General features: G+C 38.5%; 1 protein-coding gene across 2 annotated transcripts in view; it reads right to left on the bottom strand.

Moving 5' to 3' along the window:
* The window catches only part of DNAJC24 (DnaJ heat shock protein family (Hsp40) member C24), a 77712-nt gene that overhangs the window by 17390 nt on the left and 33238 nt on the right, over positions 1-27084 (bottom strand). For both annotated transcript variants that reach the window (XM_055549215.1, XM_055549216.1), the window contains exon 3: positions 1644-1782. In XM_055549215.1, coding sequence (XP_055405190.1) covers positions 1644-1782 — 139 coding nt within the window. The remainder of the gene's footprint in view (positions 1-1643; positions 1783-27084) is intronic.

Raw genomic sequence — 27084 nt, 5'->3', positions numbered from 1 at the left:
TTCTAGTCAGTTTCACAGATAGGTTCTTAACAGTAACAAGCTGTGGAGCAGCAAACACGCAGAGCAGCAGAGCAAGTGCACACCCTACATGCCTTACTCAGGTTTGTGGCCCATCCTCACCGTAAGCACATGAGCACCCCAAAATACAGACTGATAAGCACGTGCGAAGCATCATGAGACACTGTCATCCCCAGCAGAACTTGGTCACTCTTCAGAGACACAGTTAACTTCTCACACACTACATACTCATGGTTATTAATTTCAACACTTTCACAGACATTTTACTATGTGAACCAGGTCAAAAAGGTGTATCTGAGGGTAGAATTCACCCTCAAATGAAACCACTTCTACATTCCTTCTTCTGCCAGAAGTACAAGCATTTACAGAAGAAATACAACATTTGAAAGATGTGCATAAATATATTAGATAGGAGGACCCAATATTCAAAGCATATTTGAAAATTAATCCAGATTCACTGCAAAAGTACTTTTGTCAGTTTCTTAACATTTTTTAAAAAGTAAATACTAATCATCTTGAGAGATGATCAGTATTATGAAAGTCACTATTAAGAACTAATACTTCAGTATGTAAGCAAATTGCTCATGAAGTCTTTACACAAAGGCATCACAAATTGGCTTTAACCTGTAATGCTGTGTTTTGGGAATAAAGCCTTATTTTTCAAATCAAATTTTCATAACCTTAGTAATAGGAGACTTATGATCATTCTGCTAAGTTTGATGGTGTGCCCGTGCAGACCATGGGAGAAGATTCAATAAAATAGAGTATAGAGACATGAGCTTTTATCAACACATCTGAGTCAATGCTGAGCCTGGCGCGCTATGGCAGAGTGCAACCGAGTGTTTTCCCCACAGGCCGTGGATGATTATTGACTCCTCCCATTAGCATGTAGGGTGCATATTGAAGCTTCAGAGAGAAGGCTGGGGGACTCCTATCCCAAGGCCAGTGCTGAAAGACAGCCTATCACTTCGTGTAACTGCAGTCCATGTGTGACAAACCTGACCTACATTTCTCCCTTTCTTTCTCACAAGAGCCTGTCACTGTTTTAAGAAGCTATTTTCTAAAATGCACAAAAGAAATGACTTTTAAAATTGCTTAGGAAATGTACATTCCTAAAATATCATTTATAGCAATCTTATAAGGAATATCATCTGTACAGGAGATAATCATAAAAACCTAGCCTAATATAAGCTCAGAGACAGCCAAGAGTGCTTTACGATGTTATCCTTTGTATTCTCCTTTAGACTGTCATTTATATAGTAGATAATCCTAAAAGTACTACAATTAAATTTTTAATCAGTACATAATTAAATTTAATAAAAAGGAAGTTTTTAAACATAAAAAACATTTTCGTTAGGAATGTATAATTAAACATTTTTCATTAGTTATAAAAAGTAGCTTTCACAGCTTCACAAGAAGCCACATCCTAGTAGTTCTGTTAACTTCTCAATGGATACACAGTGATCACTGCTAAGAATAGGGCATAATTAGAAACAATGACGGAGGGGAGGAGAAAGGAGGAATAATAACTTGGTGTAAATGCTGGAATGCGCTCCCCAGGAGTGGCTGCAGACTGCCCTTCACAGAGTTGCCAGTGTGCTGGGCTCCTCACCATAAGTACCTACCATGTCGCTGCAGGTCATACTCTTTTTTTGTTTCTTCATTCCCTAGAATTTTCCATGCCTGATCAATTTCAATGAACTTCTGTATACATTCCTCCACTGATCCTGCTGGCGCATCTGCACTCTGTTTATCTGGATGATACTGCCAATCAAAAATAAGGGCAGGTGATGAGTAGAGAGGGTTGGGGGGAGGTAGGTTACCAAAAAAAAAAAATCTAAATCTGAGCCGTATTTAAGAGAGATGGTAATGAGAGGATGAAAACTAAGATTCCAAGCAACGAGACTACAGTGTTGGGCACAGGAGACAACTGCCAGGTTAATTAGAGCACTGGAGGAGCTATAAATCCACTGGTGACATGATCTGTCACAACGTGCAAAGACAGCATTTTCTGGATAATTTGCTGATGGAATCACTGGTCTCATGGACAATTTACCTAGAGAGGATGACTAACACAAACAGAAATAGGTACATGCAGACGAGCAGGACATGACAGAGGAAGACTGCAGACTCTGCAGAGTATGAAGCTCTCCTCATAAAATGTGCTTGGCTGGAAATATCATCTCCATGCACTACTAGCTTTTCTTTCGAAATCACACAATTATACTTTTTAAAATAAAACACCTCTCACCTTCTGGTTCAGCCCTGAAGATTTTAAAGTTATAAATCCCCAAACACAAATTTTTCTTGAAAAATGGTTGTTTTAGGCTAAATTTGTAGGAAACAACTTTAAAGAACTCAACAAAACATTTAAATACAAATTAATTCATTAGTAAATCTTTCTCACTTTGTTTTCATGCTGAACTTCTCCACACTGCTGATGATCCTCACTAGCAGAACAAACGGAGAAGGCACTGGCACCCCACTCCAGTACTCTTGCCTGGAAAATCCCATGGACAGAGGGGCCTGGGAGGCTGCAGTCCATGGGGTCGCTAGGAGTCAGACACGACTGAGCGACTTCACTTTCACTTTTCACTTTCATGCATTGGAGAAGGAAATGGCAACCCACTCCAGTGTTCTTACCTGGAGAATCCCAGGAATGGGGAGCCTGGTGGGCTGCCGTCTATGGGGTCGCACAGAGTCGGATACGACTGAAGTGACTTAGCAGCAGCAGAGCAAAAGCTACTGTATATTTGGTTGCCCAGAAGAACTAGTGAACATCATGCACTCCGGGACAAAGATCATTAGAGCAAACAGAATCAAGTTTCCATTTTTCTTTTGACTAACTATTTCTCTTCCTCACTCCCTATGTCCAAATCTATCAGCTACCAATATTTAAATATTTAAGCTAATTAATGTAATGACTAAAGAAAAGGAAGCTAAGGCTTATTGTTTCATCTTTTTTAGGCCATGATTTATTAAATGACCCTCATAAAAGTTATTCCCACACTGAAGTTTAATCCATCTTTAAAGTTAGGGTATTAAATAATGTACCAAAGCCAAAACGGAGTTGGCTATATTAAGATCTCTAGCAAACCCTTCTTACACTATGTAAAGACGATCTGTATATATAACACGTCTGGTATGAATCAATGTTATTTCATGCACATGCTCAACTATACTACTAGCATACATTTAAGATATACTTACATGTGAAATCTCAGTCTCAGTATGCCATAAGCATTGAGTAAGGCCCTAGAGAAATCCCGTAATCTAGCAGCTGTATCATGTAAGTATAGACTAGAATACAGGGAATTTCTAATAGGCCACTAGAAAAACCAACAGTGGTTGGTACACTGAACAGAAAACATTGGACCTAATCATTTACCAAGAAAGAAAGCCCTACAAAAGAAAGAATTAGTTTCTAGCTGCCCCAAACTAAAAGCTATCACTAAATTTTGAGTCATGTATCAGTTCTATGAGAGTCAAAGCACAATTCATTTTCACTAATTTGGTATTTTCCTGACTACTATTTTAAATAAGTAATTCATCATCTACTATTTTAAATAAGTAATTCATGATCTGAAGCTTTTTAGATGTGTTCTGTTCTGCTAATAGAATGGAATAAATCTTACACTCTGATACAGACAATTAAAAATGACAGTTATAGCAAGAAAATAAGTATGTCATTTGGGGTCCTAAAAGCCCCAGTCCAATCTGCTTTGATAGTAAGTTCCAGAACAAAAATGAAGGTCTAAAACAGACAATACATTTTGTAATAACAGCCCCCAAGGATCAGTTCAGTTCAGTTCAGTTGCTCAGTCGTGTCCGACTCTTTGCGACCCCATGAATCACAGCACGCCAGGCCTCCCTGTCCATCACCAACTCCCGGAGTTCACTTAGACTCACGTCCATCGAGTCAGTGATGCCATCCAGCCATCTCATCCTCTGTCGTCCCCTTCTCCTCCTGCCCCCAATCCCTCCCAGCATCAGAGTCTTTTCCTATGAGTCAACCCTTCGCATGAGGTGGCCAAAGTATTGGAGTTTCAGCTTTGTCATCATTCCTTCCAAAGAACACCCAGGGCTGATTTTCTTTAGAATGGACTGGTTGGATCTCCTTGCAGTCCAAGGGACTCTCAAGAGTCTTCTCCAACACCACAGTTCAAAAGCATCAATTCTTCGGCACTCAGCTTTCTTCACAGTCCAACTCTCACATCCATACATGACCACAGGAAAAACCACAGCCTTGACTAGACGGACCTTTGTTGGCCAAGTAATGTCCCTGCTTTTGAATATGCTATCTAGGTTGGTTATAACTTTTCTTCCAAGGAGTAAGCCTCTTTTCATTTCATGGCTGCAGTCACCATCTGCAGTGATTTTGGAGCCCCAAAAAATAAAGTCTGACACTGTTTCCACTGTTTCCCCATCTATTTCCCCAAGGATACCAGGTCCTAATCCTTAATTCCTGTATATGTTATTTGGAAAAGGGGTCTTTGCAGATGTGATTAAGTTAAACATTAGGGAGATTATCCTGAACTGCCCAGGTGGGTCCTAGGTATCATCAAAGTGTTTTTGTAAGAAAGAGGCGGAGGGAGATGTGGCACACAGAGGGAAAGGGAAAGGTGGTATGAAGACTGCAGAGAAAAACTTCAACACTGGCCTTAAAGACTAGAGTGATGAGGCCACAAGCGGCCACCAAATGCTAAAAGAGACAAGGAACAGACTCTCCCTCTAGAGATTCCAGAGGAGCGGGGGCCCTGCCAACACCTTGACTGTGCCCCAATTACACTGATTTTGGACTTTTAGCCTCAAGAATTGTGAAACAATAAATTTATGCTGTTTTATTTTACTTTTTATAATTTACTTCTTTATTGAAGGATAATTGCTTTACAGAATTTTGTTGTTTTCTGTCAAACCTCAACATGAATCAGCCATAGGTATGCATATGTCCCCTCCCTCCTGAACCTCCCTTCCATCTCCTGCCCTTCTAGATGGGTACAGAGCCCTAGTTTGAGTTTCTGGAGCCATACAGAAAATTCTCATTGGCTATCTATTTTGCATATGGCAATGTAAGTTTCCATGTTACTCTTTCCATGCATCTCACCCTCTCCTCCCCTCTCCCCATGTCCATAAGTCTATTCTCTATGTCTGTTTCTCCACTGCTGCTGCTGCTAAGTCGCTTCAGTTGTGTCCGACTCTGTGCGACCCCTGAGATGACAGCCCACCAGGCTTCCCCGTCCCTGGGATTCTCCACTGCTGCCCTGTAAATAAATTCTTCAGTACCATTTTTCTAGATTCCGTATATATGCGTTAGAATACGATATTTATCTTTTTCTTTCTGACTCACTTTACTCTATATAATAGGTTCTAGGTTCATCCACCTCATCAGAACTGACTCAAATGCATTCCTTTTTATGGCTGAGTAATATTCCATTGTGTATATGTACCATATCTTCTTTATCCATTCATCTGTCCATAGACATCTAAGTTGCGTCATGTTCTAGCTATTGTAAATAGTGCTGCAATGAACAATGGGATACATGTGTCTTTTTCAATTTTGGTTTCCTCAGGGTATATGCCTAACAGTGAGATTGCTGGGTCATATGGTGGTTTTATTCCTAGTTTTTAAGGAATCTCCATACTGTCTTCCATAGCAGCTGTATCAATTTACATTCCCATCAACAGTGCAAGAGCATTCCCTTTTGTCCACATCCTCTCCAGCATTTATTGTTTGTAGACTTTTTGATGATGGCCATTCTGACTGGTGTGAGGTGATATCTCATTGTAGTTTTGATTTGCATTTCTCTAATACAGAGTGATATTGAGCATCTTTTCACGTGTTAGCCATCTGGTATGTCTTCTTTGGAGAAATGTCTGTTTAGGTCTTTTTCCCACTTTTTGATTGGGTTGTTTGTTTTTCTGGCACTGAGTTGTATGAGCTGCTTGTATATTTTGGAAATTAATCCTTTGTCAGTTGTTTCATTTGCTATTTTTTTCTCCCATTCTGAGGGTTGTTTTTTCACCTTGCTTAGAGTTTCCTTTGCTGTGCAAAAGCTTTTAGGTTTAATCAGGTCCCAATTGTTTACTTTTGTTTTTACTTCCATTATTCTAGGAGGTGGGTCATAGAGGATGTTGCCTTGATTTATGTCATTGAGTGTTCTGCCTATGTTTTCCTCTAATAGTTTTATAGTTTCTGGTCTTACATTTAGGTCTTTAATCCATTTTGAATTTATCTTTGTGTGTGGTGTTAGGATATATTCTAATTTCCTTATTTTACATGTAGCTGTCCAGTTTTCCCAGCACCATTTTTTGAAGAGGCTGTCTTTGCCCCATTGTATATTCTTGCCTCCTTTGTCAAAAATAAGGTACCATAGGTGCGTGGGTTTATTTCTGGGCTTTCTATCTTGTTCCATTGGTCTATGGTTCTGTTTCTGTGCCAGTACCATACTGTCTTGATGACTGTAACTTTGTAGTATAATCTGAAGTCAGGAAGGTTGATTCCTCCAGCTCCATTCTTCATTCTCAAGACTGCTTTGGCTATTTCGGGTCTTTTGTGTTTGTATATGAATTGTGAAATTTTTTGTTCGAGTTCTGTGAAAAATGCCATTGGTAATTTGATAGGGATTGCACTGAATCTGTACACTGCATTTGGTAGTATAGTCATTTTCACAATATTGATTCTTCCCACCCAGAAACAGGGAATATCTCTCCATCTGTTAATGTCGTCTTTGATTTCTTTCATTCAGTTCAGTTCAGTCACTCAGTCATGTCTGACTCTTTGCGATCCCATGAATCACAGCACACCAGGCCTTGCTGTCCCATCACCAACTACCGGAGTTCACTCAGACTCACGTCCATTGAGTCAGTGATGCCATCCAGCCATCTCATCCTCTGTCATCCCCTTCTCCTCCTGCCCCCAATCCCTCCCAGCAGCAGAGTCTTTTCCAATGAGTCAACTCTTCTCATGAGGTGGCCAAAGTACTGGAGTTTCAGCTGTAGCATCACTCCTTCCAAAGAAATCCCAGGGCTGATCTCCTCCAGAATGGACTGGTGGATCTCCTTCCAGTCTAAGGGACTCTCAAGAGTCTTCTCCAACACCACAGTTCAAAAGCATCAATTCTTCAGCGCTCAGCATTCTTCACAGTCCAACTCTCACATCCATACATGACCACTGGAAAAACCATAGCCTTGACTAGACGAACCTTTGTTGGCAAAGTAATGTCTCTGTTTTTCAATATGCTATCTAGGTTGGTCATAACCTTCCTTCCAAGGAGTAAGTGTCTTTTAATTTCATGGCTGCAATCAACATCTGCAGTGATTTTGGAGCCCAAAAAAATAAAGTCTGACACTGCTTCCACTGTTTCCCCATCTATTTCCCATGAAGTGATGGGATCAGATGCCATGATCTTCGTTTTCTGAATGTTGAGTTTTAAGCCAACTTTTTCACTCTCCTCTTTCACCTTCATCAAGAGGCTTTTTAGTTCCTCTTCACTTTCTGCCATAAGGGTGGTGTCATCTGCATATCTGAGGTTATTGATATTTCTCCCGGCAGTCTTGATTCCAGCTTGTGCTTCTTCCAGCCCAGCGTTTCTCATGATGTACTCTGCATATAAGTTAAATAAGCAGGGTGACAATATACAGCCTTGATGTACTCCTTTTCCTATCTGGAACCAGTCTGTTGTTCCATGTCCAGTTCTAACCGTTGCTTCCTGACCTGCATCTTTCATTAGTGTCTTATAATTTTCTGTGAACATTTCTTTTGTCTCTCTAGGTAAGTTTATTTCTAGATAATTAATTCTTTTTGTTGCAATGGTGAATGGGAATGATGCCTAAATTTCTTTTCCTGATTTTTCAATGTTAGTATATAGAAACGCAAGTGTTTTGATTTTGTATCCTATAACTTTGCTAAATTCACTGACTAGCTCTAGTAATTTTCTGATACTATCTTTAGGGTTTTCTACATACAGTATCACACCTTCTGCAAACAGTGAGAGCTTCACTTCTTTTCCGATCAGATTCCTTTTATTTCTTTTTCTTCTCTGATTGCTGTAGCTAGGACTTCCAGAACTATGTTGAATAATAGTGGTGAAAGTGGACACTCTTGTCTTGTTCCTGATCTTAGGGGGAATGCTTTCAGTTTTTCACCATTGAGAACAATGTTTGCTGTAGGCTTATCATATATGGCCTTTACTATGTTGAGGTAGATTCCTTCTATGCCCATTTTTTGAAGAGTTTTAATCATAAATGAGTGCTGAACTTTGTCAAAGGCTTTTTCTGCATCTATTGAGATTATCATGATTTTTATCTTTCAGTTGTTAATACAGTGTATCACATTGATTAATTTGGATATATTGAAGAATCCTTGCATGCCTAGAATAAACCCAACTTGATCAGGGTGTATAAGCTTTTTGATGTGTTGCTGAATTCTGTTAGCTAAAATTTTGTTGAGGATTTCTGCATCTGTGTTCATCAGTGATATTGGCCTGTAGTTTTCTATTTTCATGTTGTCTTTGTCTGGTTTTGGTATGAGGGTGATGGTAGCCTCGTAGAATGAATTTGGAAATGTTCCTTCCTTTGCAATTTTTTGAAAGAGTTTTATAAGGATAGGCATTAGCTCTTTAAATGTTTGATAGAATTCTCCTGTGAAGCCATGTGGTCCTGGGCTTTTGTTTTTTGGCAGATTTTTGATCACAGCTTCAATTTCAGTGCTTGTAATTGGGTTGTTCATAATTTCTATTTCTTCCTGGTTCAGTCTTGTAAGATTGAACTTTTCTAAAAATCTGTCCATTTCTTCCAGGTTATCCATTTTACTGCCATAATAGTCTCTTATAATCCTATGTATTTCTGCATTGTCTGTTTTAACCTCTCCTTTCTCATTTTTAATTTTGCTGATTTGATTCTTCTCTCTTTTTTTCTTGATGAGTCTGGCTAAAGGCTTGTCAATTTTGTTTATCTTCTCAAAGAACAAGCTTTTAGTTTTATTAATCTTTACTATTGTTTCTTTCATTTCTTTTTCATTTATTTCTGCTCAGATCTTTATTATTTTTTTTCCTTCTACTAATTTTGGTTTATTTTTTTTCTTTTTCCAGTTGTTGTAGGTGTAAAGTTAGGTTCTCTAGTCTATGTTTTTCTTGTTTCTTGAGGTAGGATTGTATTGCTATAAACTTCCCTCTGAGTACTGCTTTTGCTGCATCCCAGAGGTTTTGAGTTGTTGTGTTTTCATCGTCATTTGTTTCTAGAAAATTTTTGATTTCCCTTTTGATTTATTCAGTAACCTGTTGGTTATTTACAAACATGTTGTTTAATCTCCATTTTCTTACAGTTTTTTTTCCTTATAATCTATACAAAGTCTAATAGTGTTGTAGTCAGAGAAGATACTTGATACAATTTCAATTTTCTTAAGTTTACTGAGGTTTGATTTGTGACCCAAGATGTAGTCTATCCTGGAGAATGTTCCATGTGCACTTGAGAAGAAGGTTTATTCTTCTGCATTTGGATGGAATGTCCTGAAGATATCAATGAGATCCATCCCATCTAATATGTCATTTAAGACTCATGTTTCCTTATTAATTTTCTCTTTTGATGATCTGTCCATTGCTGTGAGTGGAGTGTTAAAGTCTCCTCCTATTATTGTGTTACTGTCGATTTCTCCTTTTATGTCTGTTAGTGTTTGTAGAGAAAAGAGTTCCAGAAAAACATCTATTTCTGCTTTATTGACTATGCCAAAGCCTTTGACTGTGTGGATCACAATAAACTGTGGAAAATTCTGAAAGAGATGGGAATACCAGACCACCTGACCTGCCTCTTGAGAAACCTATATGCAGGTCAGGAAGCAACAGTTAGAACTTGACACGAAACAACAGACTGGTTCCAAACTGGAAAAGGAGTACATCAAGGCTATATATGGTCACCTGCTTATTTACCTTATATGCAGAGTACATCATGAGAAATGCTGGGCTGGAAGAAGCACAAGCTGGAATCAAGACTGCCAGGAGAAATATCAATAACCTCAGATATGCAGATGACACCACCCTTATGGCAGAAAGTGAAGAGGAACTAAAAAGCCTCTTGATGAAGGTGAAAGAAGAGAGTGAAAAAGTTGACTTAAAGCTCAACATTCAGAAAATGAAGATCATGGCATCTGGTCCCATCACTTCATGAGAAATAGATGGGGAAACAGTGGAAACAGTGTCAGACTATTTTTTGGGCTCCAAAATCACTGCAGATGGTGATTGCAGCCATGATATTAAAAGATGCTTACTCCTTGGAAGAAAAGTTATGACCAACCTAGATAGCATATTCAAAAGCAGAGACATTACTTTGCCAACAAAGGTTCATCTAGTCAAGGCTATGGTTTTTCCAGTGGTCATGTATGGATGTGAGAGTTGGACTGTGAAGAAAGCTGAGCGCTGAAGAATTGATGCTTTTGAACTGTGGTGTTGGAGAAGACTCTTGAGAGTCCCTTGGACTGGAAGGAGATCCAACCAGTCCATTCTAAAGGAGATCAGTCCTGGGTATTCATTGGAAGGACTGATGCTGAAGCTGAAACTCCAATACTTTGGCCACCTCATGGGAAGAGTTGACTCACTGGAAAAGACTCTGCTGCTGGGAGGGATTGGGGGAAGGAGGGAAGGGGACGACAGAAGATGAGATGGCTGGATGGCATCACCGACTCGATGGACGAGAGTTTGGGTGAATTCCGGGAGTTGGTGATGGACAGGCAGGCCTGGCATGCTGCAGTTCATGGGGTCTCAAAGAGTCGGACATGACTAAGCGACTGAACTGAACTGAATGTTTGTCTGTCTTATGTATTGAGGTGCTCCTATGTTGGCAGCATAGATCTTTACAATTGCTATGTCTTCCTCTTATATTGATCCTTTGATCATTATGTAGTGTCCTCCCTTATCTTGTAATCTTCTTTATTTTAAGGTCAATTTTGTCTGATATGAGGATTGCTACTCCAGCTTTCTTTTCTTCCCATTTACATGGAATATATTTTTCCATCTTCTCACTTTCAGTCTATATGTGTCTTGAGGTCTGAAGTGGGTTTCTGACAGACAGCATATATATGGGTCTTGTTTTTGTATCCATTCAGTCAGTCTGTGTCTTTTGGCTAAAGCATTTAATCCTCTTACATTTAAAGTAATTATTGATATATATGTTTCTGTTGCCATTTTCTAATTGTTTGGGGTTGATTTTGTAGATCTTTTTTCTTCTGTTGAATTTCTTGACTATATAAGTCCATTTAACATTTTTTGTAAAGCTGGTTTGGCGGTAGTCACTTCTCTTCACTTTTGCTTGTCTGAAAAGCATTTTATTTCTCCATCAATTTTGAATGAGATCCTTGCCAGGTACAGTAATCTTGGTTGTGGATTTTACCCTTTCAGTACTTTAAATATATCCTGCCATTCCCTTCTGGCCTGCAGAGTTTCTGCTGAAAGATCAGCTGTTAAGCATATGGGGTTTCCCTTGTATGTTACTTGTTGCTTCTCCCTTGCTGTTTTAATATTCTTTCTTTGTGCTTAGTCTTTTTAGTTTGATTAGTATGTGTCTTGGCATGTTTCTCCTTGGGTTTATCCTGTATGGGACCCTTTGTGCCTCTTGGACTTGACTGGCTATTTCTGTTTCCATGTTGGGGAAATTTTCAACTATAATCTCTTCAAAAATTTTCTCATGACCTTTCTTTTTCTCTTCTTCTTGTATAATTCGAATGTTGGTGTGTTTGATATGGTCCCAGAGGTCTCTGAGACTGTCCTCAGCTCTTTTCATTCTTTTCACTTTATTCTGCTCTTCAGAAATTATTTCCACCATTTTATCTTCTGGCTCAGTGATTCATTCTTCTGCTTCAGATATTCTGCTATTGATTCCTTCTAGAGTATTTTTAATTTCAGTAATTATGTTGTTTGTCTCTATATGTTTATTTTTAATTCTTCTAGGTCTTTGTTAATTTATTCTTGCATTTTCTCCATTTAGTTTTCAAGGTTTTTGATCATCTTCACTATCATTACTCTGAATTCTTCTTCAGGTAATTTGCCTATTTCCTCTTCATTAATTTGGACTTCTGTGTTTCTAGTTTGATCCTTCATTTATGTAATATTTCTCTGCCTTTTCATTATTTTTTTTTAAGTTATTATGTTTGAGGTCTCCTTTTCCTAGGCTTCAAGGTTGAATTCTTTCTTCCTTTTGGTTTCTGCCCTCCTAAGGTTGGCTCAGTGGTTTGTGTAAGCTTCCTATAGGGTGAGACTTGTGCTGAGTTTTTGTTTGTTTGTTTTTCTTCTGATGGGCAAGGCTGAGTGAGGTGGTGATCCTGTCTGCTGATGACTGGATTTGTATTTTTGCTTTTTTCATTGTTGAGAGGAGGAAACTGCACAGGGTGCTACTGGTGGTTGAGTGATGCTGGGTCTTGTATTCAAGTGGTTTCCTTAGTGTTTGTTCTCACTATCTGATACTCCTTGGGTTAGTTCTCTGGTAGTCTAGGGTCTTGGAGTCAGTGTTCCTACTCCAAAGACTCAAGGCTTGATCTCTGGTTAGGAACAAAGATTCCACAAGTGGCTTGTTATGGTATTAAGTAAGATTAAAACAAATATCCAAAAACGAGAAACCAAAGATCAACAAATGGCAGTTACAAAATCAGGCAAATAACAATTAAAATAATGGAATATACACATATACATATGCACCCATGAGCAAAGTGAAAACAGTCCAACAACAAAAAAAAAGTATGGTAGGTTGACCTGGTGAACAAAGTAAATCAAAAATTATATTTACCCGTTAAGAACAAAACTAACTAAAGCACAAACTGGAAAATAAAATTAAAGCAAGGTACCAATTAGGGAATAAAGCAATGAAAATAAAACTAAAAAAATGTTGACAGGAAAAGAAGGAAAGAAAAGAAAAAAAGAACAGATATGCAAAGTTAAATAGAGGTAGATAAAGAAGATTTCTATACATTAAAGGTTAACTGCAAGGGGAGAAGAACAGTCGGAAAGGCAAACAAAGGAATAAGTGTGGAAAAATAATAACTTAAAAAATTAAAAAAGGAGAAAAGGAAAAAAAAAGCAAAACTCCACAGAACTACAAAAGTCCAACATAGAGGCATAGGTTTATAACAACAATAAAAAATGTGACTGAGAAAAAAACAAAAAAGCTCAAAAGCCTAATTATATTTCATATGGGCAATAAAGTCAATAACTACAACAGAGTGGGTAATAAAAAAGAAAAAAATCCAAAAGAATCTACAGAACAAGTCAAAACATAAAAATAATAAATGTTTTTCTTGAGTCACTGCTGTCAGAGTCCTTTCCCTCGCTGGGAGTCCCAGTCTATCACCTCCCTAGGATGCCCTCCAACACTGTGCTTGTCTCTGAACCTGCTGTGGGGGCAGCTCAGATTCTAATCTGGTCCTACTCCTGTGTGTTCTTGCCTCCAAAGTCCACAGCTATCAGAATTAGTGCATTTTCTTTTGTGGGAGCTCTCAATGACCATTTATATATTCTACAGACACAGAGTCTGCCTAGTTGATTGTGTGGATTTAATCTGTAGCTTGTACAGCTGACGGGAAGGTTTTGGGTCTTTAGTGACACCACCCCTGGGTTTCAGTTGTGGTTTTATTTCCACCTCTACATGTGGGTCGTCCAGTAGGGTTTGCTCCTGAGGTTGCCCTGGAGGACTTGGGTTTGCCCCTGTGAGGGCCAGGTGTGGAGGTGGTGCAGCTGCTTGGGTCGCAGGGGTTCTGGCAGCACCAGGTACTCAGGGGAGTTGGAGGCTAGGGCAGCAGGAAATACAGTGCTCTAGAAGGGTATGGCAACCAGTATTGGTGAATACGCTCCAGTATTCTTGCCTGGAGAACACCCGTCTCTGACAGAGAAGCCTGGCAGGCCGCAGTCTATAGGGTTACAAAGTCAGACACTACTGAAGCGACCCTGCGTGCATAGACCCAAGACTTCTTTTGCCTGTGACAGCTCTGCCCCAGTGACAGTTGAGTGTGAAGGAGGTGCAGCTGCTTGGCATGCGGGGACCCTGGCAGTGCCAAGTGTGCAGGGACACAGACTGCCTTCGCTGCAGTAGTTATGGCCCTATCAGAGTCTTTTTTCAAGCTTCTTGTAGCTGGTGATCAGAAGGCCTCTTTGGCCAGTCTTTCTCCCTAGCTGCGCCCATTCAGGCACTTAGAGGGCTCCCTTGCCTGGGGTATTTCTCTGTTGTTCCACGCATCAGGCACATAGAGGGGGCCCCCTGGCTGGGGTTCCACCATATGGAGCAGCACATCAGGCACTTAAAGAGGCACCCTGGGTGGGGTCCTACTCTGTAGTTGAGTGCCTCAGGCATTTGATGGGCCAGCCTCTCTTACTGTTCAGCTGCTGATGCTGGCATGTGGGGAGAGAGGATATGGTGATGGCTCCAACCCCTACGCATGACTCGGCAGTATCGCCTTGCTTCCATGGCTGCCTGGCTTTTCTCCACAGGCATTTCCCACCACAATCTTCTCCCTCACATCCCCTCAATCCATCTCTCCACAGTCAACAGCAGCCCTTGTCCTGGGACTGCTCCATAATCCCCAAACTCCAGGTCCTAGCCACTGCGCCTTCCAGGGGACCCACGTCACTGTCCAGGGTATATATGGCTGCGGCAAGGACTGTCTGATTCTCACTCCATTTAGGCTGCCACAGATCAGCTGTTTCAGTCTCAGCCTTAAATGTTTCTCCTCTGACTCAGAAAATTGCCCTGATGTGGGGATCAGACCCCTGCTTCAGTTCCCCCACCCACCGATGGCAGGTCCAGTCCTACTAACACTCCTGTTTTTCCCCCTAGTTCTTTCATTACTGAGTTTTGCGAGGTTCTATGTTCTTTTCCTCTGGTCAGGTACTCCTGTCCACTCTCAGCTAGTGTTCTGCATGCACTTCTGTGTCTGAAGGTGTATTCCTGATGTATCCGTGGAGAGAGATGTACTCCATGTCCACCTTCTCCTTCGCCATCTTGTTCTCCTCTGCTATTTTAAAAGCCACTAAGTTTGTCATAATTTATTTCAGCAGCCACAATAAATTATATACAATCTAAACACATCTATGGTTTAAAACTAGAATACATCTAGCACAGCTTCTAAAGATATTTCAATTAAAGGTCTATTAATAAAATGGTGACTTTTTATGTACAATGTTAACTGCTATGACTCTTTACTGACCACAGAAACCAAGCCTCTGATAAATCCACGCACATATGGACACCTTATCTTTGACAAAGGAGGCAAGAATATACAATGGATTAAAGACAATCTCTTTAACAAGTGGTGCTGGGAACTCTGGTCAACCACTTGTAAAAGAATGAAACTAGAACACTTTCTAACACCATACACAAAAATAAACTCAAAATGGATTAAAGATCTAAATGTAAGACCAGAAACTATAAAACTCCTAGAGGAGAACATAGGCAAAACACTCTCTGACATACATCACAGCAGGATCCTCTATGACCCACCTCCCAGAATATTGGAAATAAAAGCAAAAATAAACAAATGGGACCTAATTAACCTTAAAAGCTTCTGCACATCAAAGGAAACTATTAGCAAGGTGAAAAGACAGCCTTCAGAATGGGAGAAGATAATAGCAAATGAAGCAACTGACAAACAACTAATCTCGAGAATATACAAGCAACTCCTACAGCTCAACTCCAGAAAAATAAATGACCCAATCAAAAAATGGGCCAAAGAACTAAATAGACATTTCTCCAAAGAAGACATACAGATGGCTAACAAACACATGAAAAGATGCTCAACATCACTCATTATCAGAGAAATGCAAATCAAAACCACTATGAGGTACCATTTCACACCAGTCAGAATGGCTGCGATCCAAAAGTCTACAAGTAATAAATGCTGGAGAGGGTGTGGAGAAAAGGGAACCCTCTTACACTGTTGGTGGGAATGCAAACTAGTACAGCCACTATGGAGAACAGTGTGGAGATTCCTTAAAAAACTGGAAATAGACCTGCCTTATGATCCAGCAATCCCACTGCTGGGCATACACACTGAGGAAACCAGAAGGGAAAGAGACACGTGTACCCCAATGTTCATCGCAGCACTGTTTATAATAGCCAGGACATGGAAGCAACCTAGATGTCCATCAGCAGATGAATGGATAAGAAAGCTGTGGTACATATACACAATGGAGTATTATTCAGCCATTAAAAAGAATACATTTGAATCAGTTCTAATGAGGTGGATGAAACTGGAGCCTATTATACAGAGTGAAGTAAGCCAGAAAGAAAAACACCAATACAGTATACTAACGCATATATATGGAATTTAGAAAGATGGTAACAATAACCCTGTGTACGAGACAGCAAAAGAGACACTGATGTATAGAACAGTCTTATGGACTCTGTGAGAGAGGGAGAGGGTGGGAAGATTTGGGAGAATGGCATTGAAACATGTAAAATATCACATATGAAACGAGTTGCCAATCCAGGTTCGATGCACGATACTGGATGCTTGCGGCTGGTGCACTGGGACGACCCAGAGGGATGAAATGGGGAGGGAGGAGGGAGGAGGGTTCAGGATGGGGAACACATATATACCTGTGGCGGATTCATTTTGACATTTGGCAAAACTAATACAGTTATGTAAAGTTTAAAAATAAAATAAATTAAAAAAAAAAGATATGTAATGAGATCAGTGAAACAGAATACACATTCCTGGAAGTACATAGTGATTAATCATATGATAAAAATGTCATTTCAAATCAAATCTGAACTATTCAATAAATACAACTAGGGCAAAAAAAAAAAAAAAAAAGACTTAATATAAAGCTTTGGCTGCTACTGCTAAGTCGCTTCAGTCGTGTCCGACTCTGTGCAACCCCATAGACAGCAGCCCACCAGGCTCCTCTGTCCACGGGATTCTCCAGGCAAGAATACTGGAGTGGGTTGCCATTTCCTTCTCCAATAAAGCTATGGTATGTCTCTGGGGTCGCACAGAGTCAGACACAACTGAAGCGACTTAGCAGTAGCAGTAACAGCACGTATGGCAAAAACCAAACACAACATTGTAAAAATTAAAAAATAAAATAAAATGAAGCTGTGGTAATCAATAATGTATTACTGGCAGAAATATATACAAATTGACGGAATGAAAGAGTCTAGAACTAGACCATACATATACAGTCACTTGTTTTTCAACAAAGGTGCCAAGGCAATTCAATTGGGAAAGGACAACATAGGACAAACGATGTTGAAACAACTGCTGTCCATGGGGAAAAAGGTTAACCTCAATCTCTATCTCACTACATATACAAAAATTAATTCAAGATAAATCATAGATGTAAATGTAAAACTCAGAACCATAAAGCTTCTAGAATGAAACACAGTATCTTTGTCCCTTGGCATCTTTGTGCTTTGACAAAAAGCACAAACTATAATGAACAAAATGGGTAAACTACATACAATTTTAAAACTTTTAGCTCATCGAACATACCATTAAGAAGATAAACAGACAAGCCACAGATAGAGGAAAAAAAATACTGTCTAAGTGTTTATCGAATACAGGATTTGTATCCAGAATAAACAAACAAAAAATTCTATAAATGAATGGTAAAAAGATATACTAATTAAAAATAAGGAGGGGGAACTTGAACAGACATTTTTCAAAAGAAGACAGATGAATAGATAATTATACATGAATATACACTCAAACATTTTTATTGGTTATCAGGAAAATATATATTAAAATCACAAGAAACTACTAGCACCTAATAGAGTGGCTCAAATAAAAAAAGACTGATAACACTAAATGCTGATGAGGATATGGAGTAACTGGAACTTTCATATGTTGCTGGCAGGAAACAATTTGACGATTTCTTATAAACACACACATCTACTCGAGGTCATGCAATTTCACTGCTAGACGTTACCTCAGAGAAATAAAAAATGTATGTTCACAAAAAGACTTAGAATGTACCAACACACTTATTCATTAACAGCCAAAACCTGGAACCATAAATGTCTATCAACAGGAGAATGGATAAACTATAGTATATCCGTTAGGGAATACTACTCAACAACAAAGAAGAAAACAAATTTGATACAGTCAGTAATAACACAGATGGATATCTAACACATTATGTTGGGACTTCCCTAGCAATCCAGTGGTTAAGACTCCATGCTTCCACTGTAGGGGACATGGGTTCAATTCCTGGTCCAGAAACTAAGATCCCACATGCCCCAGTTTGGCCCCCACAAAAAATAAAATAAATAAAAACAAGTAAAAATAAAACATTATGTTAGGCAAGAAAAACAAGAATAAAGGATACATAGTATATGATTACCCTGATATAAAATCCAAATTCAGGCAGAACTAAACCTATACAGCTGCCCTCCATATCTCTGGATATGCCATTTTATATAAAGAACTTGAACATCCTTGGATTTTAGTATCCTCAGGATGTCCTAGAACCAATCTCCTAAGAATACCTAGTAATGAATATAGTGATAAAAATTAAAAGTTGGTTGCCAGGTTGGAATAGGTTATGAGGGGGTGTAAATTAACTGGAAAGGGACATAAGAGAATTCTCTGGGAAAATAGAAATGTTCAATATCCTGCTTGGGATGGTAGTTACACGGTATCAAATTTCACCAAACTAAACCCTTAAGATTTATGCATTTTTCAGTGTATGATGACCATGTATCTTAGTCACTCAGTTGGGACCAACTCTTTGCTACCCCATGGACGGTAGCCCGTGAGACTCCTCTGTCCATGGAATTCTGCAGGCAAGAACACTGGAGTGGGTTGCCCTGCCCTCCTCCTGGGGATCTTCCAGAACCAGGGATCAAACCCAGGTCTCCTGCATTGCACACAGATTCTTTACCATCTGAAACAACAGGACTGAACTTTTCTATTGAGATATGTTGACTGTATCTCAATAAACAAATACCTTCCAATGTCTAAATGTTTTAAAAGGAATTTAACACATTTTTCTAAGCCTTAAAAGAAAAATTAGAAATTTCTTCCAATATTAAACGAGAAAAGTACAATAAAAACATAGAAAACTAACGAAGAGAATGATAGGAATTAGTGAAAAGTTTGAGTTACATACTAGTGTATGGAAATGGTTTTATTACTCTCAAGTATATACGCCAACCTCCAAAAAACTTTAAAACATCATTAAAAGTTTAGTATTGCTAAGTAGAGAACTAAAATGCATTCAGAAATAAAATATGATAAACATGTCACAATACTAAGAAAACCTAGAAGAGTATTTCTCTGTGATTCTTTATTATAACAGGACAAAGCTGTTTATCTCCAAAATTTTAGTGAAGTATTATTTTACTATCCTCAACTGGCTTGACACTTACAACTTTATGATTTATGTAACTTCCACACATGTGGGGAAATTTTTTTGATATGGACCTATGTCCATATGTTTTTTAAATCCCTAAGTCACTTGCTGAGGATGAGAAAAATGAACACAAAGAAAAGATTAAGAACCTATCTTGATAAAACAAAGGATCACTCATGACACTACAAAAGATATACAGAAAATGCTATAATTTTTTAACAGAATTGGTATGGGCTCTCTATTTTCTAACTGATAAACTATCTAATTGATAACTAATGTTTTAATTATGGACTCAATTCTGACTAGCTGAGATTTTACAGCAATGGGTTGATTAACATGAAACATGTCAATCTTATAATGTTAATGTTATAATGTTAACATGTGGTCATTATAATGTTATGACACGTGGTCATTATAATGTTATGTTAATGTTATATTTTCTCCATATAGGAAATGCAAGTGCTTTCAAAATGACTAATCCTAGAGTGACTGTCACTCTGTCCGCTCATTGTTGTTGTTTTCAGTCGTTAAGTTCTGACTCTTTGTGACCCTGTGGACTGTAGCACACCAACCAAGCTCCTCTGTCCCCCAAAATCTCCTGGATTTTGTTCAAATTCAAGTCCACTGAGTCAAGTCCACTGATGCTACCTAACCATCTCATTCTCTGCCATCCCAATCTTTCCCAATCAGGGTCTTTTCCAATGAGTCCGCTCTTTGCTTTGGTTGCCAAAGTATTGGAGCGTCAGCAACAGTCCATCCAATGAATATTCATTGTGTCAGCTCAGTGCAATTCAAAATGTGGTCCTCAGATTTGCAGCATCAGCATTATCTGAGAGCTCAATAGAAGATGGCCCCATCCCAAACCTGCAGAGGGGGACCCCAGAATCTGTCTCACCAAACCCTTCAGGCAGTTATGCATGTTGAGGTCTGAGAAGGACACTGTTAGCGTGCTTAAAACAAAGAATTCACTGCAAGTCAGAAAATTAGTGCTCCATAAAAATTTCCCCTTGACAAATGCATTCCTCCAAATATGAATTAAAAAAAAGAGGCAAGTGAGTGACACTCCTCAATTGTTAACCTATAACACCACAATGAAAATTATATTAAGTGTTTCAAGTCAGAAATTTTTTGATATTTGATACCTTTTGTTCAGTAATCATAAATGCCAACCTCTTTATTTGATTGTTTGCACAAATGCCAACTTAAGTGATGAAGGTGATGAAATCTGAACAATATGTAAGTTGTATTTTAACCTGCTGAGTTTTTTTTAAAGAGGGGGTTATAATTTGTATGATGCTTCTGCTACTGAACACTGCAACGGTGTCCGCTGGTAGGTTTAACAAAACTGAAAGTGTTTTTCTATTAGAAAACACAGAGAAAAGGGGAAAGACCTGAAATAGCATAAATTGCAAAAAGAGCAAAAAAAAAAAAAAACCACTTTGTGAAAATTCTAGCAACAGTTTTTAGTGAAAATTTATATATACATTAGCCCCAAATGACCTTTTCTATTGACCAAGCAAAATAAAGTTGAAATGGTATTTCTTTAAAGTGAATGCACAAGACAGTTTTACGATAAACTGACCACTACACAATAAAGTAATATTTCAGATCACATAAACAAAGGTGTGTGAGGGGCTGCTCAGTAGCGCAGTCATTCTCTGTAACCCCATGGACTCTAGCCAGCCAGGTTCCTCTGTCCATGGGATCTTTCAAGCAGAATACTGGAGTGGGTTGCATTTCCTACTTCAGAGGATCTTCTGGATCCAGGGATTGAACCTGCGTCTCCTGCACTGGGAAGCGGATTCTTTACCACTGAGTTACCTGGGGAGTCTTTCTTATATTTCTTTTCAAAAGGAAATATTGCTTTATCTTACCAGAGCCTGATACTTAAACATTAAATTGAACAAAAAGTTAAGGAGGTCATATATTAATCCTTTACTACACATTTGTGATTATGTTGTTTTGATTAATAAAATATTGACTGCAAATAAAAAATAACAACTAACTATGAAAAGGCCTCCAGGCAAATTTGATTAAACAAAAATCCCCAAATCACCATGCCAATAATATTTCAATCTACCAAGGTGGCCCCTGAGGATACAGCACTTTGGTTTTTCTCCACATATTAGCAATGAGCAGTATCATTAACAGGATGCCAGCTCTCATCTCTAGTTTCACACTTTCTTGAATTCCAGAACCAAATTTCAAATACCTTCTAAAAGCTAACTTACTAGCACTACAAGTTCAACACATCTAAAACCCAATTTATCATCCAGACTCTAAAAGCAGTTCCTTCTCCTGTTGAATTCCTTGTCTGTTAAGATTACCACCAAGCTTAATAAATGCTGAATGAATAAATTAAAGAAAAATACATTTCCTAATAATCCAAGCTATAATATCAGAGTAACCTCCCTTTTCTTCATCCCATTAAGCACCAGATTCTACCTAAAAATTGTCCTTTCTATTCCAAATGACAAACGTAGTTCAACAGAAGCTCTTATCTGGTTTCCAGCATTCATCTTCTACCAGCTCCAGTTCACCCACCTGCTTCCAAATTCACTCGCCTTAACTTAAAACCCTGACAATGTCATTTTTCACCTCAAAATGTTTAATTGTCCAATGATTGCATAATAAATTAGACATATTCTTTTATGCTTACAAGTAAAGTCCTCCAATAAAAGAACTCCATCTACCATTCCAGCTTTATCTATTACAAGTATTGTAGATACACCATCCATGTTAGTCTTGTCATTCTACACATTCTAGACTAGACCTTTAGATATCCTCCCCGAACATGCATACCTTTCTGTTTCCATGTCTTACTTATGCTGTTATCTCCAATGAACATCCTCCACCAGTTCAAATGCACCCCTTCCATGAAGCTGTTTTTAATAGCTGTATTCAGACGGCATCACACTAGTTGTGTATATGGGTAAAACTATCTTAAGTGTTGGAAAAGACCCTGATGCTGGGAGGAGAAAGGGCCAACAGAGGATGAGATGGTTGGATGGCATCACTGACTCAATGGACATGAGTTTGAGGAAGCTCCGGGAATCGGTGATGGACAGGGAAGCCTGGGGTGCTGCAGTCCATGGGGTCGCAGAGTCAGACATGACTGAGAGACTGAACTGAACTGATCTTACCTGTATCTGTATTACTTGCCAAGCCCCGATAGGACCAATGTTCAATTTCCATAATATCACAGCAGATACACATTTCCAAACAGATTATAATACAGAATACTACTGAGGAACTTCAAAATGCAGCACACATATTAGCACTGAATAAAAGCTTATTTTTATTTTTGTTCAGGTCATTTTTATCCTGAGTTCTTATGCTTTTGTAAGTCCAGTCATCACTACATTTTGAGGTACTCCTTACCTCAAAGAGAATCAAAATTCATTTCTTTGGACCTCAGTTGTGAAATAAAATTGAAATGGTCAAGTTGAGAGAATTATGTAATAAGCACTAGCAAATCTGATCACAACAGTATCTGACAACTAAAATAGCATTCCCCAACATTCTGACTGGTGAAGAACTGCTTTGGATTTACTGAAATATTAAATATAGGCGCTATTAAAATAATTCATGAAAATTAGATTTTTAATATTTTATAATTTTATAAAAACTAAAGACCTTTTCCCCTGAAGTGCTTATCACATCCCTAACTGTCTCTCCTCTCAAAGCAAGACAAAGAAAAGAACTACAGTTAAGTCAATAAAAGTTAATTGTAAATAACTCCATCTCTTTGCTCTTAATCTTTAAATACTATGACAAGTGACCCTCACCAACACTTCTGAAGCCTCCCGCAACTACTCCACCTTTTCATCTACTTCTCTCATGTAACACCTTCTTATGCTCTCCTCTCTTCCAATCTCCCCTCAAAACTCCTCCAAAATATGTCCCAGATGGCAAGAGGCCCTGCAGGGTAACACTCCCTCCAACTCCAACCTGAAGTGAACTGGCTGAGTCCTGAGGAGCTGCTGCAGCGCCCAAGGCTCATATTTGAGGCCTCACTTTCCCCCACATCTGAGAAAGGTGGGAGGCCTGAATTCCCGCCTGTAAACTCCATTCTGCTATGGCGTCAGCACTGCTACCACCCACCAGAAAAGCAGAATCAAGGACAGCTGGAAGCAGTGAGGCCACAATTACGGGTGCTCCCCAGCACGGGGCCTCTGTGGTTTCTGGAAGGAAAGGATGCAGACAACAGGATCTCGGAGCCAACTAGTAAAGAACTAGGGCTGTGGGAGAACAGTTCCTCTCTGCCATTTTTCAGCACAACAAAGGGTCCATCTGAGAAGGAAATAGATGAGGAAGCCAGGAAAGAGTAAAGAATCAACTTATCAAATTCTCCTCAGGTTCAGGAAAGTCTTCCTATTATACTTCTCCTTGGTCTTGCTTGCCATAACTGGCAATGATTAGTGACCTCTCAAAACGTACGAGGGAAAAAGACTCCTTGTATCATTAATGAGAATAGATAGCAAAATTGTGAAATGATTTATATTAAAACCTAACTTTCCACCACTTTGAAAAAACAGAAATTTCTAAGTTGATGTACTAAAAAACAAAACAAAACAAACAAAAAACCCCAGGAAAACAGGTCCTTTTCCAAAATAATTTTCCCCAGTTCACTGATGTCTTCACCTCCCTCAAAGAATGTTCTTTCTATTCCTGTTTTGTTTTGTTTTTTTTTTTTAAATGCTGAATTATCTGTTTACTGACAACCTGTAATCAGCAGACCTCTGAAACAAAAAACTGTTTTCATTGAGTTGGCCAAAAAGTTTGTTCGGGTTTTTCTGTAACATTGTATGTTAAAACGCAAATGAACTTTTTGGCCAAGCCAATATATCTGAAGAAATTGAAAGACAATATATCAATATTATTCAAATGAATAATATGTTAAAGTATTGATTTTAGAGTGAGACAATATGAATTTGTGTGACTAAGTCACAGCTGATCTTACAGAGTAGGATTCATATTATTAATTAAAGTGAAATTATTAGGATTCAAACACAGTCACTCTCCTTTTCAAAAATTATTGGTTTTTTCATACATAAAGTTGTGATTTTAATTTTCTCCCATCCTACCAAACTTTACAGGAATGACCCTGGCTTTAAAAAAAAAAATTTTATTGAAGAATAGTTGATTTACAATGTTGTGTTAGCTTCAAGTGTACAGCAAAGTGATTCAGCTATCTATATATATGATGTAAAGATGTGTGTGTGTGTATACACATTCCTTTTCAAGATTTTTTCCATTATAGGTTATTATAAGATACTGAATATAGTTTCCTGTGCTATACAGTAGGTCCTTGTTGTTTATTTTATATATAGTAGTGTACATCTGTTAATCCCAACCTCCTAATTTATCACCCTCCTTTCCCCCTTTGGTAATGACAAATTCATTTTCTATGTTGGTCAGTATTTCTGTTTTGTACCTAAGCTCATTTGTATCATTTTTTTAGATTCTACATATAAGTGATATATGGTATTTGTCTTTCTCTGACTTACTTCACTTAGTATGATAATCTCTAGGTCCGTTCATGTTGTTGCAAATGGTGTTATTTCATTCCTTTTCACAGCTGAGTAATATTCTACCATGTGTGTATATCTTTGCACATATATATATAAAACCTCTTCTTTATCTGTTCATCTATCAATGGACACTTAAGTTGTTTCTGTCTTGGCTATCATGAACAGTGCTATTAGGTTGACGAAATGTAATTGTGGCTTTGCACCATGAATTTTAAATCATTATAACCAGGCTCAAACATATCTTTATTAATCAAAATAGGAACCATTACAATCAAAACATTTAGCCAATGAAAAATAAGTTTGTTTATTCCTGTAGTGTAAAAATCTTCAGGATTCAATGAACTCTTGGAAAGCATATTCTGCATCCTGCTGGTTGTGGAAGCATTCTCCCTGCAAAAAGTTGTCTAGATGGTTGAGGAAGTGATAGCTGGCTGGCGAGGGGTCAGGTGAATATGGCAGATGAGGCAAAACTTCGCAGCCCAATGTGTCCAACTTTTGAAGCGCTGGTTGTATGATGTGCAGTTAGGCACTGTCATGGAGAGAAACCGAGCCCGTTCTGTTGGCCAACGCCAGCTGCAGGCATTGCAGTTTTCAGTGCCTCTCAGTGATTTGCTGAGCAAACTTTTCATATGTAGTGGTTTCACTGGGATTCAGAAAGTTGTAGTGGATCAGACAGGCAGCAGACCACCAAACAGTAACCATGACTTTTTTTAGTGCAAATTTGGCTTTGGGAAGTGCTTTGGAGCTTCTTGGTCCAGTCACTGAGCTAGCTGTTATCGGTTGTTGTATAAAATCCACTTTCCATCACATGTCACAGTTCAATTGAGAAATGGTTCATTGTTGTTGTGTAGAATACAAGAAGATGACTCTTCGAAACAATTTTTTTTTTATTTGCAGTCAGCTCATGAGGCACCCACTTACCGAGCTTTTTCATCTTTCCAATTTGCTTTAAATGCCAAATGACCACAGAATTGTCAATACTGAGTTCTTTGCAACTTCTCACGTAGTTGTAAAAGGATCACCTTTGATGATCCTCTCAACTGGTTGTCAACTTCTGATGGTTGGCCACTGTGCTTCTTACCTGCAAGGCTCTTGTCTCCCTTGCAAAACTTCTCTAACCACCACTTCACTGTACATTCATGAGCAGTTCCTGGGCCAAACGCATTGTTGATGTTGCTGGTTGTCTCCACGCTTTACTCAAATAAGAACATCACTAGAATTTGCTTTTTGTCTAATATCATTTCCCTTGTCTAAAATAAATATAAAATAAACAGCAAGTAATAAATTATTAGCAAAAAAGCATAAAGTGAGAAATGCACATTCAAATGATGTATAATATAACCACATTTATTTAACAATGTTAAATTTATTTGAAATTCCAATATCAAACAGGGAAGTTCAAGAATGCAAAACTGCAATTACTTTTGCACAAGCCTAATATGCACATATCTTTCAAATTAGAGTTTTTGTCTTTTCTTGATACATGCCTAGGAGTGGAATCACTGGTTCACATGGTTCACTTTTAGGTTTTTGAGGAATCTCCATACTGTTTTCCATAGTGGCTGAACCAACCTGCTTTCTCACCAACAGTGTAGGAGTGTTCCTTTTTTTCCACACCTTCTCCAGCATCTATTATTTGTAGACTTCCACTTCACTATTTTGATTTGCATTTCTCTAATAATTAGCCATGTAGAGTGAGCATCTTTTCATGTGTCTACTGGCCATTTGGATATCTTCTTTGGAAAAATGAAATGTCTATTTAAGTCTTCTATCCATTGGGCTATTTGTGTCTTTATATCAAGCTATGTGAACTGTTTTGTGTATTTTGGAAAATAATCCTTTGTCAGTCACATCATTTACAAATATTTTCTCTCATTCCATAGGCTGTCTTTTCATTTTTTTAAAGGTTTTCTTTGCTGTAAAGAAAGAAGAAAAGTGAAGTCGCTCAGTCGTGTCCAACTCTTTGCGACCCCATGGACTGTAGTCTACCAGGCTCCTCCGTCCATGGGATTTTCCAGGCAAGAATACTGGAGTGGGTTGCCATTTCCTTCTCCATTTTTTTGCTGTACAAAATCTTTTACTTAGGTTCCATTTGTTTGTTTTGCTTTTGTCATTATTCTAGGAGACACATCCAAAAAAATATTGCTGTAATTTATGTCAAAGAGTGTTCTGCCTGTTTTCCACCAGGAAGTTTAGTAATCTGATCT

The sequence above is a fragment of the Bubalus kerabau genome, chromosome 15 (genome assembly GCF_029407905.1).
Source record: "Bubalus kerabau isolate K-KA32 ecotype Philippines breed swamp buffalo chromosome 15, PCC_UOA_SB_1v2, whole genome shotgun sequence".
Classification (NCBI taxonomy): Eukaryota; Metazoa; Chordata; class Mammalia; order Artiodactyla; family Bovidae; genus Bubalus; species Bubalus kerabau.
Note: the sequence above shows the minus strand (reverse complement) of the source record. Positions and strands in the feature narration are given on the sequence as shown.